The 15,780-nt window shown below is 41.7% G+C and overlaps 1 protein-coding gene across 1 annotated transcript in view; it reads left to right on the top strand.

Annotated features, from left to right (window-relative positions):
- Positions 1 to 15,780, top strand: part of LOC102178014 (microtubule-associated serine/threonine-protein kinase 4) — a 342,905-nt gene that overhangs the window by 285,387 nt on the left and 41,738 nt on the right. Inside the window, exon 4 of the mRNA XM_018065469.1 lies at positions 7,366 to 7,440. Within this exon, the coding sequence (XP_017920958.1) occupies positions 7,366 to 7,440 (75 nt within the window). The remainder of the gene's footprint in view (positions 1 to 7,365; positions 7,441 to 15,780) is intronic.

Raw genomic sequence — 15,780 nt, 5'->3', positions numbered from 1 at the left:
GAAAACATGCAGGGTGGGTTGCCTGATGCTTTATAGGATCCAGAAGGACTTGGGGTGACTGGAAAGAAAAGGTATGGAGAATCTGGAGGATAGTGATATTATTTATATATTTTATTAGGGTGGCTATGTCTGCTGTTGCAGGGTAGACTCGTCAGAGGCCCAAAGTAGCAGAACACAGACAGGAGCCTATTGCTGGTATATGGATAAGTTGGGTGGTGTTATCGGGTTGGATTGCATCTCCCCCGCAGATATGTTGAAGTCTTAGAAGACTTAGAAGAGAAAAACATTCTCTTTTTAAGAATGTGTCCTTATGTGGACATAGGGTGTTTACAGTCAGTGATCAAGTTAGCAAGAATTTTTTGCGAGATCTCTAATCCAGTATAACTAATGTCCTTACAGTTAAGGAGATATTTGGATGGAGCGACAGATGCACAGAAAGGAAAGGTTGAGACATGGGACGAAGATGGCCATCTGGAGGTCAAGGAGAGAGGCTGGAACAGAGCCTCCCCTCACTGCCCTCAGGAGAAACCAGCCTTGTTGACACCTTGATCTTAGATTCCTAGCCTCTAGAACTATGAGGTGGTAGAGTCTTGTGGTTTAAGCCACCCCATTTGTGAAATTTTGTCACAGCAGCCCTAGGAACCAAATACAGAGAAATGACTTGGCAGAGACTGATAATGGTCAAAAGGGTGGAATTTGAGATGGATTCTGAAGTTAACACCAGGAGGTGTTTTGCTGGATTGGAGATGGGTGGTGGGGCGGATGTTTGGCCCTTGGGAACTGAGTTTAAGGATGGGATGGCCGGTGACCCCTAGGTCATTTGGTGAGTGGTGGTGCCCTTTCCTGGAGATTAGGAACACTGAGGATGATAGATTTGGGGGACAGAGGTCCAGAATTGGGTCAGGGAATTGTGAGTTTGCAGTCCCTGTTTGACATATCAGAGTAGGCAGTTATAGAGGTGGGGGGAGATATCATAGCAGGGTCATAAATGGTGACCACTCCCTCCCCCCGCAAACGCTGCAGTGCCTGGCCTGCTCACTCCCGTGAGCTGCGACCCCAGGTGTCATGGACCCCACGGATGCGCAGAGATGATTCTATCAGCACCCAGATGCTTTATGCAATGTTCAGTGTGTTTTTCTTAATGTCTGTATGCTCAATCATATCCGACTCTTTGTGACCCCATGAAGTGTAGCCCGCCAGGCTCCTCTGTCCATGGATTTCCCAGGCAAGAATACTTGAGTGAGGTGCCTTTTCCTCCTCCAGGGGATCTTCCTGAACCAGGGATTAAACCCACGTTTCCTGTGTCTCCTGCATTGCCAGGTGGATTATTTACCACTGCATCATCTGGGAAGTCCTGTTTTTCTTGATATATACTAGAAAAAAAAAAATGTAACTAGCACAACTAAGCCATGATTTCAAGATGTTATTACTTAGGCCATCATTAAAATTTGAATATATAAGTTTTTAAAAACCAGAGTCATCTTTTTAAAGAAAACAATTAAGAAATGAGTGGTATTATATATGTAGCAGATGTAATAGTCTGCATTGTATGTGGATATGGGGGAAAAAAATAAATGACTAAGGTCTGAGACACAGTCTAAAGCCTTTGTAAGGAGTTACTAGGTGATTCCTACCTCATGAGTTTTTGTTTGTTTTTTGGCCACATGTCATGCAGGGATCTTAGTTCCTAGACCAGGGATCAAACCTGAGCCCCTGCAGTGGAAGGGCAGGGTCTTAACCGCTTTGTTTTGTTCTAACTGCAGGTCAAGTCAATAGACTTGGTAGTAGAGACCAGCATTTGTTTAAAAAAGAGTTAAACTAGATCAGAAAGTAGAGCATACTGCTGGTGGTATTTGGAGGCATAACTTCATGATGCAGAATATCTTTCTCAATGAACATCACAGCGAGAAGTTAGAAAGTCTCTGGGTTTGCTTTCCTAGTTGCAAGTATCACTTCCCCTGTTCTGTTTTGCTGACTCTCCTCTTGAGCCAACTTGAAAAACTTGGGTTTGTAAGGAGACAGGAAAAAATGATGTACTTTCATCTTTACAAGGTCATGAATAGTTTTCATAACTATTTCGTAACTCCTGTTTCATAGGAGGTTTTCATACATTACTGTGAGATTAGTTCCATGGGTTTTAGAAGCCTATGATATCATCATCAAAAATATATAGCCCATTTCTTCCATGTTCATTTGGGTTTCTGATCCCTATTTGATACACCTGGTAATTGCTAGATCTCCTTAGCTTGTGAATTCTTCCAATCAATTTATTTGCATGGTTTTTTGACTGCGTGGTCCTAGATTGCTTTATTGATGTGCCTTTACCAGGACCTGTTTGCAATAGCTTTGTTGTACATACTTAAGTATAATGTTGAGTAAGAACTTTGATTGAAAGTGAAATATATTTATTCAAATGAAAGGATGTCTCAGGGTTGTGTGAAAATATTCTTATACAAGAGTGCATGTGAGTCTTTTCAGAATTAAAACTACTTTGAATGGATTTTTAAGAAGTCCTCTAGGAGCCCTTGCAGCAACTATGTGATACTTCTTTTTTTTTTTTTTTTCCTTATGATAAAATATCTGGGCTGGAGATGTCTAATGAGATATTTCTTTAAAAAATAATGCCAAAATTATACATACACTTAGTTTTAAATTTTCCCTGTGGCTCTAATTTTGAGATAGAGTAACTTATACCTGATTTAAAGAGTTAGGCATTTAAATAATCTGATGTCAGCCGCTGAATTCATTGGGCACCCATTATTTCACACCTGATATACTGTTTTCCACAGAGCATTCTTGTAAATTTGTTTATGTGATGCAAATTAGGCTAAGTACTACCCTATCAGATCTGTAATGTTTAGGGAACAATAATTTCTCTAAAAGTATAGTTTGCAGTGTTCAGGGATGTTCATATTTCTAAAATGACTTAACAGGAGAAGCCTTGATAAAAGCATTTAGTATGGAGCTGATAGGTGTCTCATTAAGTTTCCAGAAAATGCACATGTAAACACTTCTTCAGTCATCTTTCAATAGTTTATTTACATAACTTAGGGCTGCTACTTTTATTGGTTATCACAGCAAAATAAGTTAGTAAGTGGACCTAAGTGATAGAAGACGCTTCTATTTCTAGAAACTAATGGTGAGGAATCCAACCCTCCTCCTTGGCCCCCTACCCTGGCAGTAAAGAGCCTCTGTTTACATATGTAAATAAGTCATTCAGTTGAGAGTCCCATTGGATCCAACGTCCAATCTGTTATTTTGCTGATGTTGATGACATTAGCCAGAAGGTAAAGGGTACCAAGAGACTGAAGTCTCAGCCTGGAATGACAGATACCGGAGACGACCAAAGGCTGTCTTTTAAGAGGAGAAGTGGATTCTTGGGACTAAGAATTTAGGAAAAGAAAATAAAGGCACAAATTTTGTCTTTAATGTTGACCTGAGTGATAGAATTTAATGTTTCTCTTGAACATGGCCAGCTATACAAATGAATATGCTGTGTAAGGATGTTGGTTTCATGCCATCCTATTTTTGAGAGCCCTGTTTCCTATTTAAAGAATGTAAAATATTTCATAGTTGAACTCATGAATTTGACTTTGCTCAGATATATGTTGTTTGTACCTGTCTTGGATGTAGGAATCTGGCTTAAAATAAGAAAGGAAAACTTTTAAATTAAGGTCTCCCTAAACAAGATCGCCAACTTTTTCGCTCTCCTCTTTCACTTTCATCAAACTCCCTGGAGATGGTGATGAACAGGGAGGCCTGGCGTGCTGCAGTTCATGGGGTCGCAAAGAGTTGGACACGACTGAGCGACTGAACTGAACTGAACTGAAAACAAGATTGCTCGGAGAAGGCAATGGCACCCCACTCCAGTACTCTTGCCTGGAAAATCCCGTGGATGGAGAAGCCTGGTAGGCTGCAGTCCATGGGGTCGCTGAGAGTTGGACACAACTCAGTGACTTCACTTTCACTTTTCACTTTCATGCATTGGAGAAGGAAATGGCAACCCACTCCAGTGTTCTTGCCTGGAGAATCCTAGGGACAACGGAGCCTGGTGGGCTGCCGTCTATGGGGTTGCACAGAGTCGGACACGACTGAAGCGACTTAGCAGCAGCAGCAGCAAACAAGATTGCTAGGAGAAATATCAATAACCTCAGATATGCAAATGACACCACCCTTATGGCAGAAAGTGAAGAGGAACTAAAAAGCCTCTTGATGAAAGTGAAAGAGGAGAGTGAAAAAGTTGGCTTAAAGCTCAACATTCAGAAAACGAAGATCATGGCATCTGGTCCCATCACTTCATGGGAAATAGATGGGGAAACAGTGGAAACAGTGTCAGACTTTATGTTTTTGGGCTCCAAAATCACTGCAGATGGTGATTGCAGCCATGAAATTAAAAGACACTTACTCCTTGGAAGGAAAGTTATGAGCAACCTAGATAACGTATTAAGAAACAGACATCACTTTGCCAACAAAGGTCCATCTAGTCAAGGCTATGGTTTTTCCAGTGGTCATGTATGGATGTGAGAGTTGGACTGTGAAGAAGGCTGAGCGCTGAAGAATTGATGCTTTTGAACTGTGGTGTTGGAGAAGACTCTTGAGAGTCCCTTGGACTGCAAGGAGATCAAACCAGTCCATCCTAAAGGAGATCAGTCCTAGGTGTTCATTGGAAGGACTAATGCTGAAGCTGAAACTCCAATACTTTGGCCACCTCATGCGAAGAGTTGACTCATTGGAAAAGACTCTGATGCTGGGAGGGATTGGGGGCAGGAGGAGAAGGGGACGACAGAGGATGAGATGGCTGAATGGCATCACCAACTCGATGGACATGAGTTTGAGTGGACTTGGGAGTTGGTGATGGACAGGGAGGCCTGGCGTGCTGCGATTCATGGGGTCGCAAAGAGTCGGACACGAGTGAGCGACTGAACTGAACTGAACTGAAAGTGAAGAAAGCAGCATGTCCAGTCTGTAATGAATTGAGTTCTTCTCAAAGGTTCCTATCTAGGGCATAGGTATGGCCACCTTTCTACAAAGCCTTAGTAACTCAATACATGAGCCACTGACCACCACCAACTTTTTTGTTAACAATAGAATACAGTGTGGCTGTTTTTGAAAATGAAGATTAGGTTAAAACATGAGTCATATGGAGAAAAACTTGCTGTGAGCTGTTCAGAATTCCCTTATTTCTATTCCATATGCAATTCATTAAAATGACATTAATACTCCAGGCTGTTCTTTGGTTTTTATTAAGATGCATTACTAAAAAAGATAAAAAGATGTATTACTGGAATCTGTACAAATATATTGATTGTCTCATAGGCCTATTTGTTCACCACAAGCAGACTATTGTAACAGAGTCAGTGTACCTGAGAATAAATGAGACAAAATGGAGACCAGGTTTTAAAAACACGTGGCCCCCTCCATTCCCCTTGAAGAATGTGCTTGTGCTCTTTAAACCAGCCTTTCAGTAACTGGGAGTTTAAGATTGAGGTTCTCAGTTTAATATCAGCATCTGCCCCCTGCTGAGTTCATGGTGCAATTAGCTAATTAAAAAAAAATAACATTTTTCACCTTGAAGTCAGAAGAAGAGCAATAAACCACAGGCTTAGGATTTAGTTAATTTGCACATTGACTGTAATTGTGTATTTAACGCCAAGATTAACTTTTTTTTTTCCCTGATGAGTGGGAGCCTGGCACTACACACTGCAACTCTTAAATCAGTTATAATCATTCCATAGGGAGCTTGATAAGGGCAGATAATTCTATAGATATATTAATGAGGATAATTATTTATTTACATCTGGTAACTTTTTAAGGAGAAAAAGCCTTAAAATCACTTTCTGATAAACCATTAAATTTAAAGGAGATTTCAGGTTAAATAAATAATCTGTGATTAGAAAAACGACTATTTCTCATGTAAAATCTATTGATTCTATTGAATAGAAAGTCATACTCAATTTTTGTTTGTTTTTGTTTTTCCAAATATTCAGTGACTTAATGAGAACAATTTCTGCTGTCAAAGCTTTTGGTGTCTTTTCTAGGTCAACTAAGATTTAAAGCTATTGCCTTGCATTTTTTTTTTCTGGAAGAGGGTAGGGAAAGAATGCATGTTGGCAGGGCAGTTAGTAGGAAAAACATAATCCTGACTTGCAATCTGCTGCTTATGACATTTCCTTTTTGAAAGGTAAGCGTTACCCTTTGGATGCCGAAGCAGTGATGGCTGGCAATTCAAGTGGGTGTGATTGATCCACGCACGTCTTTAAAGTAATAGCACTGTTATTCTTAGAAGAAAAAGGAAAAGAATTCTCAAGTATGGTAATACAGACCCTGCATTTTTACTAATGTAGAAGGTCTTTTACCCTCCTCTGTGAGCAGATGCTAACACTCATCTGACAGATACTTCACTCCCTGTGGAGAGGCTCACTTGGACCAGGGGCCTTACTTCCAGAGGTTTACAGACCATCTCTCTGTGGCTTTCATCTCCCTGTCTCTGAAGTCACTGCCCACAATGGATTGTGCTTGCTTCTTAAATTCTTGCTTACTGTTGCCCAACTTTGAAAGATGGAGAAGTGAAACTCTATTCCATGCATGGGGGTCCCTATTCCAAACTTTTCCTTTAAAATACAGTTGCTTGGGTTTCTTTTGGTGTGTGTGTTTGACATGGAATGAGCAGTGGGAGGTGTTAAGTGTTTCTCTGTGGTCCATTTGTCACGTGTGTGTGTGTGTTTACAAGGGTTGATCTAAGGAAACGACCACCCTTCTACACAGGTTAGGTTATAAACTTAATTCTCAATCTCTGAGCCAATAAAGCTTAATTGCATTCAGGGATAGAGCTTTTGGTGGCTGCCAGATACCAGGAATTCTGCCAGGATGACGAAGAGAGGAGCTTCTAAGCCAAGAGAGTTTTCATGATTTGGGGAAAGATTATAATTTCTGTATCTTTTTGGTGTTAACCGCATGAGTGGCAGGTTTAAGAATGTGTTCTGCTACTCTAGGAAGAATGACTTCATGTTCAGCGAAATCAGGCTTCAGTTTTCCTTAATATCCTTGATATAATTAGAGGCAGTATCAGGAAAACGCACACTTGATGGGAAATGCGACACTGGCCTGTGTTCATGATTATCACACACATGCATAGGAGGGCTGTTTTTAAAAAAATGACTTGCACATGGCATGCACCTTTGTGGGCGAGGCGGGGGGCGGGGGGGAGTTGTGTCGTGTGTTTTTATTGCTGGATTTTAGCTGAAACAGACAAGTACAGTGCTGTTAAACGCTGTCCCTTTCCCTTTTCTGACCATTTCCCCATCATCCCACGCCCCGCCTTCTCCTCTCCCACCTCGTTCATCCCCATCTTCCATTTGCTGTCAGGAAGGGCAGCCTCCGAAGAGTCATTTCAACTCAGCCCGACATCGCCAGAGACTAGTGGACCCCGCTGCTTCAAAAGTGAGTGTGTCCTGTCGCATGGTGCATGGCGGTGTGGTCCCTGTGAGGAAAAGGGGGTTGTGGGCCTTTGTTTATGCTGGTGCCTTTGATGGTCTTAGAGGAGGCAAGGTCTTCTCTACTGATTGAAGACCGTCCACATCAAAGGAGTTGTGGTGTCGAACCACTAGACCTGGAAACCAGCAAAACCCTGATAAATGGCACCTGCTGGTTTCCGTGGGTGTAAACACTCCCCCCACGGCCAATTTCAAGCAGCCCTGTGACAAAGGTGACCTTAGGGCTGGACAGAGGTGCCCCATAGAGCTCTGTTACATCCAGACACAGTTGACATACTTCCACACTAAAATATAGCAAAATAATTAGGAAGTGAACCGTTTGGGGTATCTCTTATCTTTATTTTCAATATAATGTATTTCTTTGGAAGTTTAGATAGTTTTAGTCAACAATAACGGCTGTTTTTAACAACCGGCTTGTAAAATTCCTGATAATTTTACCCAGCTGGTGTACCTGGGCTCTAGTTCCACATATGATATATTTGTGGAGAACAGCTCAAGCCAGTTTTGTCGTGTTCAGCTCTGATGGTCTACAGAAAAGTGGCTGAGGTTTTGAGCAAGGATTTGCTCTCCCTACACAGCTTGAGTAAGTCACAAGTCTGTTCTGCTGCACACAGGCTTTTATTAAAGAAACATTTGCTGGCCACTAGGCACAGAATGTTTCTGCAGCCTGTCCTGTAAACTCGGCGAAGGGCTCTGCGCTCAAGCCTTTTAGGTGCTCTAGCCAGATCTCTTTGGAAGGTTCCACTTAAGGTGGATGAGCTGACAGCTCTCTGGAGACAGGATGCTCTCATTGCTATGGTGGGCATCATTCACTGGAGCCCCTCTACCCCAGCTGCTGAACATAAAGCCATGGCACAGCAGGGCCTCGGTGCCAGACCTCAGGGTCCGATTTACAGACCTTCGTAGATTCTTAGGCTCTGTTCGTGCAAAGGTAGAGAGTATCTGTAAACTGACTTTGCCAGGCCCCTTACCTTAAAGACCACTAGTGTGAACAATGAAATCCTGTTTCTAACATCCATTATATTGACCAGGTGACCACTGATTTTGATTTCAGCAATGAAAACCCATTTCAGTATGAGCAAACGCGTACACTGGTGTGACTGAGAAACAGATACCTCTGATGTAATGCTGGTTGGCCACCCTGGGGGAGTCAGTGATTAGGATATAATCTTTAATCAATATATAATATTACATTGCCTATGTGGAAGTATTTGGAAGTGGCCCCCAAATGTCATAGCATTGTGTGACATTTAGGGGTGTCTCCTCCCCCCTCCCAAGTTCTAAACAACTCAGTTTGACCTTAAGATGAAGTCATGAAAGTTTGTGAGGGGAAAAAATAAACTAGCTCTGAATAAGTTGGATGGTTTCATCATGTAAGAGGTGAACATTGCTAGGGCAGAGCCTAGCTCAGAGGACACCAGGTCCTTCTCAGACCCAGCCTAAGAGTTCTCATCAATGAAGCAGTAAAGCATCCTGTGGTTAAGCACATCCCATTATACCCAGCATGTTCCTCTTGGTCAGTGGTGTGTTAAGGACTCAACTTGGCACATGCTTCTGTTCCTCCTCTTTCTTTTTTCCTATGTTCGTTTCATTCTGCCTTGGCATTTTCAGAAATACTACTGTGCCTCACCATGCAACGTGCTGTCTATTATACTGTAAATTAGACAGGTTTCTTCTATTGAGTCTTTGTTGTTCCGTTTTGTCTTGAGTGAGAATCATGGCTTCTTTTTCTAGACACGCTCTGAGAAGAGCTCATTAAACTGCTAAAAAGAAGATGTCTGGTGCCTTAATGTGCTGTGTGAATAGGTTCAGCCAATATTCACAAATAGGCTTTAAAGGTCAAATCCCTTCTTCCCGAAATACTGCAGTACTAGAAATTTAAGAAAGGCCTAACATTTTTTTCTAACCTTAGGAACTGATGAGGGGAAACACATTTGCCACGTGGATTGGTTACTTGAGCAATGAATATAAAATGGAAATGTGCATTAGTGTAGCCAGTGACCTTTTGTTATAAGCACATTGGTGCTTAGACTCTCCACTGCATTACCTTCAACTCAGTAACCTGCATTGTTACAAAGAACCCTGGCAGATTCTGGGGTCAGTAATAACTTACAGTAAACCAGCTACTAAAGTTTTTGAGAATATGGGTTCTGTTGAGTCGGCATCGCAATCTGGGGAGAAGCGTGATCAAGCAGAGATACTTCGCTTCCCGTTAGCAGTATGGAGTGGTGAGGAAGAATATCCTTGCCTGGGATGTGCATTAGGCTTCGCCATGAGCCAGCTCTGTGACTGTGAGCTGCCATGCAACACTGAGCCCCCATGCCTCAAGGTTCTCTCTTGTATGAAATGCGTGTGCATGCTAAGCCGCTTTAGTCGTGTCCAACTCTTTGCGACCCCGTGGACTGTAGCCTGCCAGGCTTCTCGGTCCATGGGATTCTCCAGGCAGGAATACTAGAGTGGGTTGCCATTTCCTTTTCCAGGGGATCTTCCCAACCCAGGGATCGAACCTACATCTTTTATATCTCCTGCACTGGCAGGCAGGTTCTTTCCCACTAGCGCCACCTGGGAAGCCCATAAAGTAAACATCACTCAGTCGTGTCTGACTCTTCGTGATCCCACAGACTGTATAGTCCACGGAATGCTCCACGACAGAATACTGGAGTGGGTAGCCTTTCCCTTCTCCAGGGGATCTTTCCAACCCGCGGATCAAACCCAGGTCTCCCGCATGGCAGGCGGATTCTTTACCAGGTGAGCAACAAGGGAAGCCCTCTATTAAATGAGAGTTTATTAAATATTCTCTTAACCAAATTAAGGAATTATGTTTCTTTTTCATCAAGGCTTTTTATAGCTAGAGATTTTTGAATGACATTCCTCAGTCCTAAAATTCCTCTAGAAACAGCATCTTTCCTCATGAATTCCAAAGCATTATTTGTGGGCGGTCTTTTATCAGTGTCTTCAATGGATGCTAATTTTTTAAACAGAATTACTTTGAAGCTGTGGGGGAAAATAGGGACCAGAAACAGGCTCATTTTCTACTCAGGGAGTTGGGTTTTTTTTTTTTTTTTTTTTTTTTTTAGCCTGAATTTTTTAATCTTAGTCTTCGGAAGCTTTTGAAAGTGCTTTGAGTATAGGAAAACAAGCTCTTAAATCTGTTTTATTTGAATAAGAGTTAAAGAGTGAAGGAAAAATCAAAGGTAAATAATGTACCTCTGAATGGCTAAACTTGTCCACTGGGAATTTCTAAAATATATTTCATTTGGAGAATATGCTCACCTGTCTATCCCCCAGTATGAACCCTTCACACAGTAAATGAACAGAGAAGAAAACAGGCAGCAGGAATAATAGTTCAAAGACCACCGAACAGTTATTTGTGGAGCTGGTAAAGAATTCTGTTAAATAAAAATCAGTTTGATATGGGAGCATCAGGGACATGATCTGGGGAGGCAGGAGGTGGACAGAAAAGAACACGAGAGTGTACACAGGATTGGTTTTCAAATCTCCTGGCATTTAAGCACAAAAGGATGATGAAGATTTATTCTAGATGAGCTGTCATTTTTCATTGGAAGCTTTGCTGGTCCAGAATAAATAGGTTCATAGAGATTGTATTGAAATTTTGAGCATGTGACAATAAGTAGTGGTGGGCATAGCATCTAATAAATTTCAAAACCAGAAAGTGTTGTAATATTCTATCCTCTTAAAAAAAAAAAAAAAAAAACAACTCCCTAAATGGACAGATATTCCAGCTAACCAAAACCCTGCATATGATTCTAAGATACATCATTTCAGTATGCCACAGGGCTTGAAAATCCTTTATACTAATTCTCAGTGATTTCTCTACCTTTTTCTAATGAGAATAAGGTTTATAAAACCTGGGCTCTCCTGCTGGGAGAATCAGCCCTGAGCTATCTCAGAGCAGACTGTCTTCTTTTCTCACTAATATAAACCTTTTAGGATTGATCCTTTTCTTCATTTTTATCTCTCTGAAGAGTAAATGTCTCTGGGATCTTAGAAACCCATTGTTTGGAGGGGGCAAAAGGCTGCATTGACCAGGGTTCATAATTGCAAACATGATATAGAATAAAAGCCATGGAAATCATGATATTGTGTTTCTTTCTTTAATAACAAAAGAAATAGGGTGTTTTTTTTAAGCACTAAGGGGATAGGCTTTAAAATATTGAATATCTACATTTTAGAGCCTTATTATGGATTGAATTTTTGGATGGTAATTAACACCTTCCTAGTCCCAAGAGTTTCAAGTGTTAAAGGATAATTTCTGCTTTTTCAAGGCTATAATACTTGTTACTATATTTAAGGAGATATTAATAGAAAGATGGGGAAGGGGCTGGGAAGATTGGTTGCCATAATTATTCTGGGAATATTTTAGTTATATAAAATGTTGTTACAACGTAAACTTTTTGTTTTTACAAAAGATTTTAGGGGTAGTACATTGCTGATAGAAAATTTTGAGGCAGTTTACAGTTTTTGTTTGTATATCAGCTGTCTATGAATTACTTCTGGTCCTGGCTAAAATGGGTGTTGATCTCATATCTGAAACTTAATAGCTGTGACATTGGGGCGGTTACTTAATTACCCTAAGAAAGCCTCAGTTTGTTTAGCTGAAAACAAAATAATATCCATCTTGTGGGATTGTTTTGAGGATTAAATGGGAGAATGTATAAAAAGTTTTTACTGCACAGGTAGGGACTTAAGTGAAAGTCCCTCCATTGTGTCCAACTCTTTGCGACCCCTTAAACTATACAGTCCATGGAATTCTCCAGGCCAGAATACTAGAGTGGGTAGCCTTTCCCTTCTCCAGGGAATCTTCCCAACTCAGGGATCAAATCCAGGTCTCCTGTATTGCAGGCGGATTCTTTACCAACTGAGCTATCAGGGAAGCTCCAAGGCACTTAATGAGAACCAAAACATTGTAGCTATCCTTTAAATTATGATTATTCTTATTATGGATATCAGGTAATCATTATCTAACTTTTCTAAGATTTTTTTTTTCCCTCATATAAAATAAGGGGTTGAGGTAGAATGTCTGCATTGTTAAAAGTGTGTCCAGTTCTCCTTGTGTTTGAATGTCTGGTGTGTGCTCAGCTGTGTGGTAGGCGTAGAGGAATATAGCTTGTAGGATTTAGTTCTTACCTTTAAGAATATAGTGTAATTGGCAAAGAAATAATGCAGAGACAATAATCAATTGTTTGGTCAACATACCTGAGCTGCATTAATTTCAAACCAAAGGACCTCTGTGGCCACAGTCAGAAAAATCTTCCTGAAGCTTGTAGGTTTTCATCTGAGTCCTGAAAGAAGCAAAGGACTTTTTAAACCTTATGAGCGTGAGCATGATCTTTGTGAGAATGCGTGAGGTAATGTCATAGGCCAGACTGGAGTGGAGTGAACGAGGTGATGTGTTCCTGAAAGGCTGTTCCTGGTGGGATGCAGACAGGCTTTGCCTCGGGCGGCTTGTTCTCAATGAAGTTCTGTGTACTAGTTGCATGGCCGAGGAAAAGTCTCTTGTTTCCTCATCCGTACAGCTCAGGAATAACAATATCCACCTCACTGAGAATGTTGTTACAATGAAATGGTCTGGTGTCACCATTCCATAGAGTGATTGTGCTATTTTGGGGACAAAAATGACAGTTTTTAGCTAAATTCGACAGTCTGCCCTATGACCCAGCAATCCCAATAGAAAAGAAGTGGCCTGTGTCCAAGGACACAGATGCTTCATGCAGCCTTGTTGTTACACCAGAACATTTGGGGATACTGTGCGCTGAAGGAGTGATTGGGGAAAGAGAGGGCATCACATAACCCCCAGCAGTTAGAAGCAGCAGCCTTCCATGCAACGATGTGGATGGTACTGAAAACGTGTTATTCTGTGAAACCAAGCTTAAACAAATTCACTTCTTTACTACCTTGCTCGTAATGTCGATTAAAAATGCGTATACATCATACAGTTTCCAGTTTCCAGAAGCTCATACAAATGGCTGATTGTCCATTGGGCACATTGCAAGGGTAGGCTGGAGGCAGGTAAGAGGTGTGGGAAGGTTCTGTCCAAATAAACTGATGGGTGGGAATAATGTTCTCTGTCTGAGGAGTATGCTTATCCTCTCCTGTACCCTTGAATTTCCCCATGAGAAAGTAGATAGGCCAAGAAATAAGATGTAAGGGAGACTTAAAGAAGTCTCCAAAGGTAAAAGCAATGCTCCTGTGCATTGTGGAGCAGCTGACACTTAGGCAGCCCCAAAGCTTGTCCGCCTGCTTCTAGGTGCTGGTACACCTGGGACTGACAACTTTAGTCCTCACAGCATCCCAGGAGGGTGGTACTGTTGATCACCTAGTAGCAGACGAGGCCACGGAAGCTTGCACGAGATCACACAGCTACTAAAATGGGAGCTGGGATTCGAACCTGGGATTCTTGGGCTCCCTGTCCTTAACCGTCCTGTGTACAATGGCTGTAACTGAAGTGGTGAGGAAGAACCAGGCCTTTTTCTCCCATGTGTCCTTGGACCATGCCTAGCAGTTGCGACTACCTACTGTTTATGGAAACTGCCAACTGGTGTGTGTACTTGTATGTGTATAAAACTTTTTATACACATTCACAAGTGTACAGCTTGATGAATTTACACAAACTGGACAATCCCATGGGACCAGTACCCAGAACAGAGCGTGTAGGGCAACGCTGAAAAACCAAATCTTCTGTCACTTTTACTGGGCATGAAGTTCCAATTGCTGGAAAGCAACATCATGAAAAACCTAAGCCTTTAAAAGCGAAAAACAATAGAAATATCAAAGATTCTGGAAATGGCTGCAGGTTTTGGGTGTTTGTAAGGTGTAGGAAAAGCCTTCCACCTTTTCTCAGTTTTTACCACAGTTGCTTATGTTACAAATAGTGGAGAACACAGACCACTCCTGAAGGTAAGCAGAAGGTTTTCCAATGAGTTTAGGGTCACCTCACATTATTTAAGGATAAAACAGATTGACCTGCAGGCCTTAGACAGAAATAAAGATAAACGCCTGCATGGTGTGGATCATAAGATGGCTTTGCAATGGACAGGTAAGTGAATTTTCACTTCTCCCCTGGTTCTTTAACTTCCCGGCACCTGTCTTTGATGTTCAGCCTCAACTCCTGTGGGCTGCATTTGTCAGCATCGCGCTCTAAGGGTGATGCTTTCCCCAAATCCAAACAGTTGGCTTAGGTTCAGACTGAGTCTGAAGTTGTGTTTTGGGGTCACATCTACAATGTGATCTGTCCACCTGGTACCCCTGTGCATGTTTTGCTGCCTTTGGCAGACAACACAGAGAAGTGAAATTCCCTGCAGGAGGCCCAGAGCTAGTACAAGCTGAAGCCCACTCAGTGTCTGTGCATAGCCACCACGCCATGCCCTTTGTGCTGCCATCTTGGAGGGGCACCTCCCTTTCCCAGGGGACACCCTGTCCCGAGTGGCATTTCTCAAGGTTCAAAAGGGAGGCAACCACAGTTCCCACAGTGATGTGTTTTCTCCCTCCAGTGCCATATTGCTCCTTTGACCCATAGCCTGCTCTCCTGCCACCTGACTCCACAGTACTATTGACCTATGTAATGCTGCAAAACTGTCTGAAAAGCTTTCATTTTCCTTACCATTCCTGTGTGTGACGATCCCAGTTTACTGGATTTATTTCTTTGTTAGCATTAACAGAATTCTAGAGCCCTAACAATTCAGCTGAAAAAATGGGCAGAGGGCACCCCAATTTTTTCAGCCTAACATCTCTCTACTCAGACACATACAAGTAATTCTACAGAAAGTGGGTTCCAATTATTTATTTTCCATGATTCTGTCTATAATGTATGACATAAACACGGTACTGAAGCACTCAAAATTACAGGGCTGCAACATGCTTTTGGAATTCAGCTGCTGTGGTTCATACTGAACGATTTAGGTCTTGTGACCGAGCATTACGGGATTTATTTTGTAGACTTGAAGGTGGGTATAGCCTGCTGCTTTTGAAGAATCACTCTTTAATCTTCAACAAAATAATCTTTTCATTGAGGTATAACATACATACAGAAAAGTACAGATATCTTAAGCTTGCTATTATCCCAAAGATCTTAGTAACTGATTTTTTTTTTCTGTAGTAGTAACATATCCCCAAACTGCAGATTTCAGTGAGCTTTCACACACTGACTATGCCCAGGTAACAACTCCAAGGTTTAAAATACAGTGCATTACCTGCACCCTATCAGACCCCTTGTCCTGCCCTTGTAGCAGTGTTCAGAATGTTTTAAATTTCCATTTTTGTTTTCAGA

This window comes from Capra hircus, chromosome 20 (assembly GCF_001704415.2).
Source record: "Capra hircus breed San Clemente chromosome 20, ASM170441v1, whole genome shotgun sequence".
Lineage (NCBI taxonomy): Eukaryota > Metazoa > Chordata > Mammalia > Artiodactyla > Bovidae > Capra > Capra hircus.
Note: the sequence above shows the minus strand (reverse complement) of the source record. Positions and strands in the feature narration are given on the sequence as shown.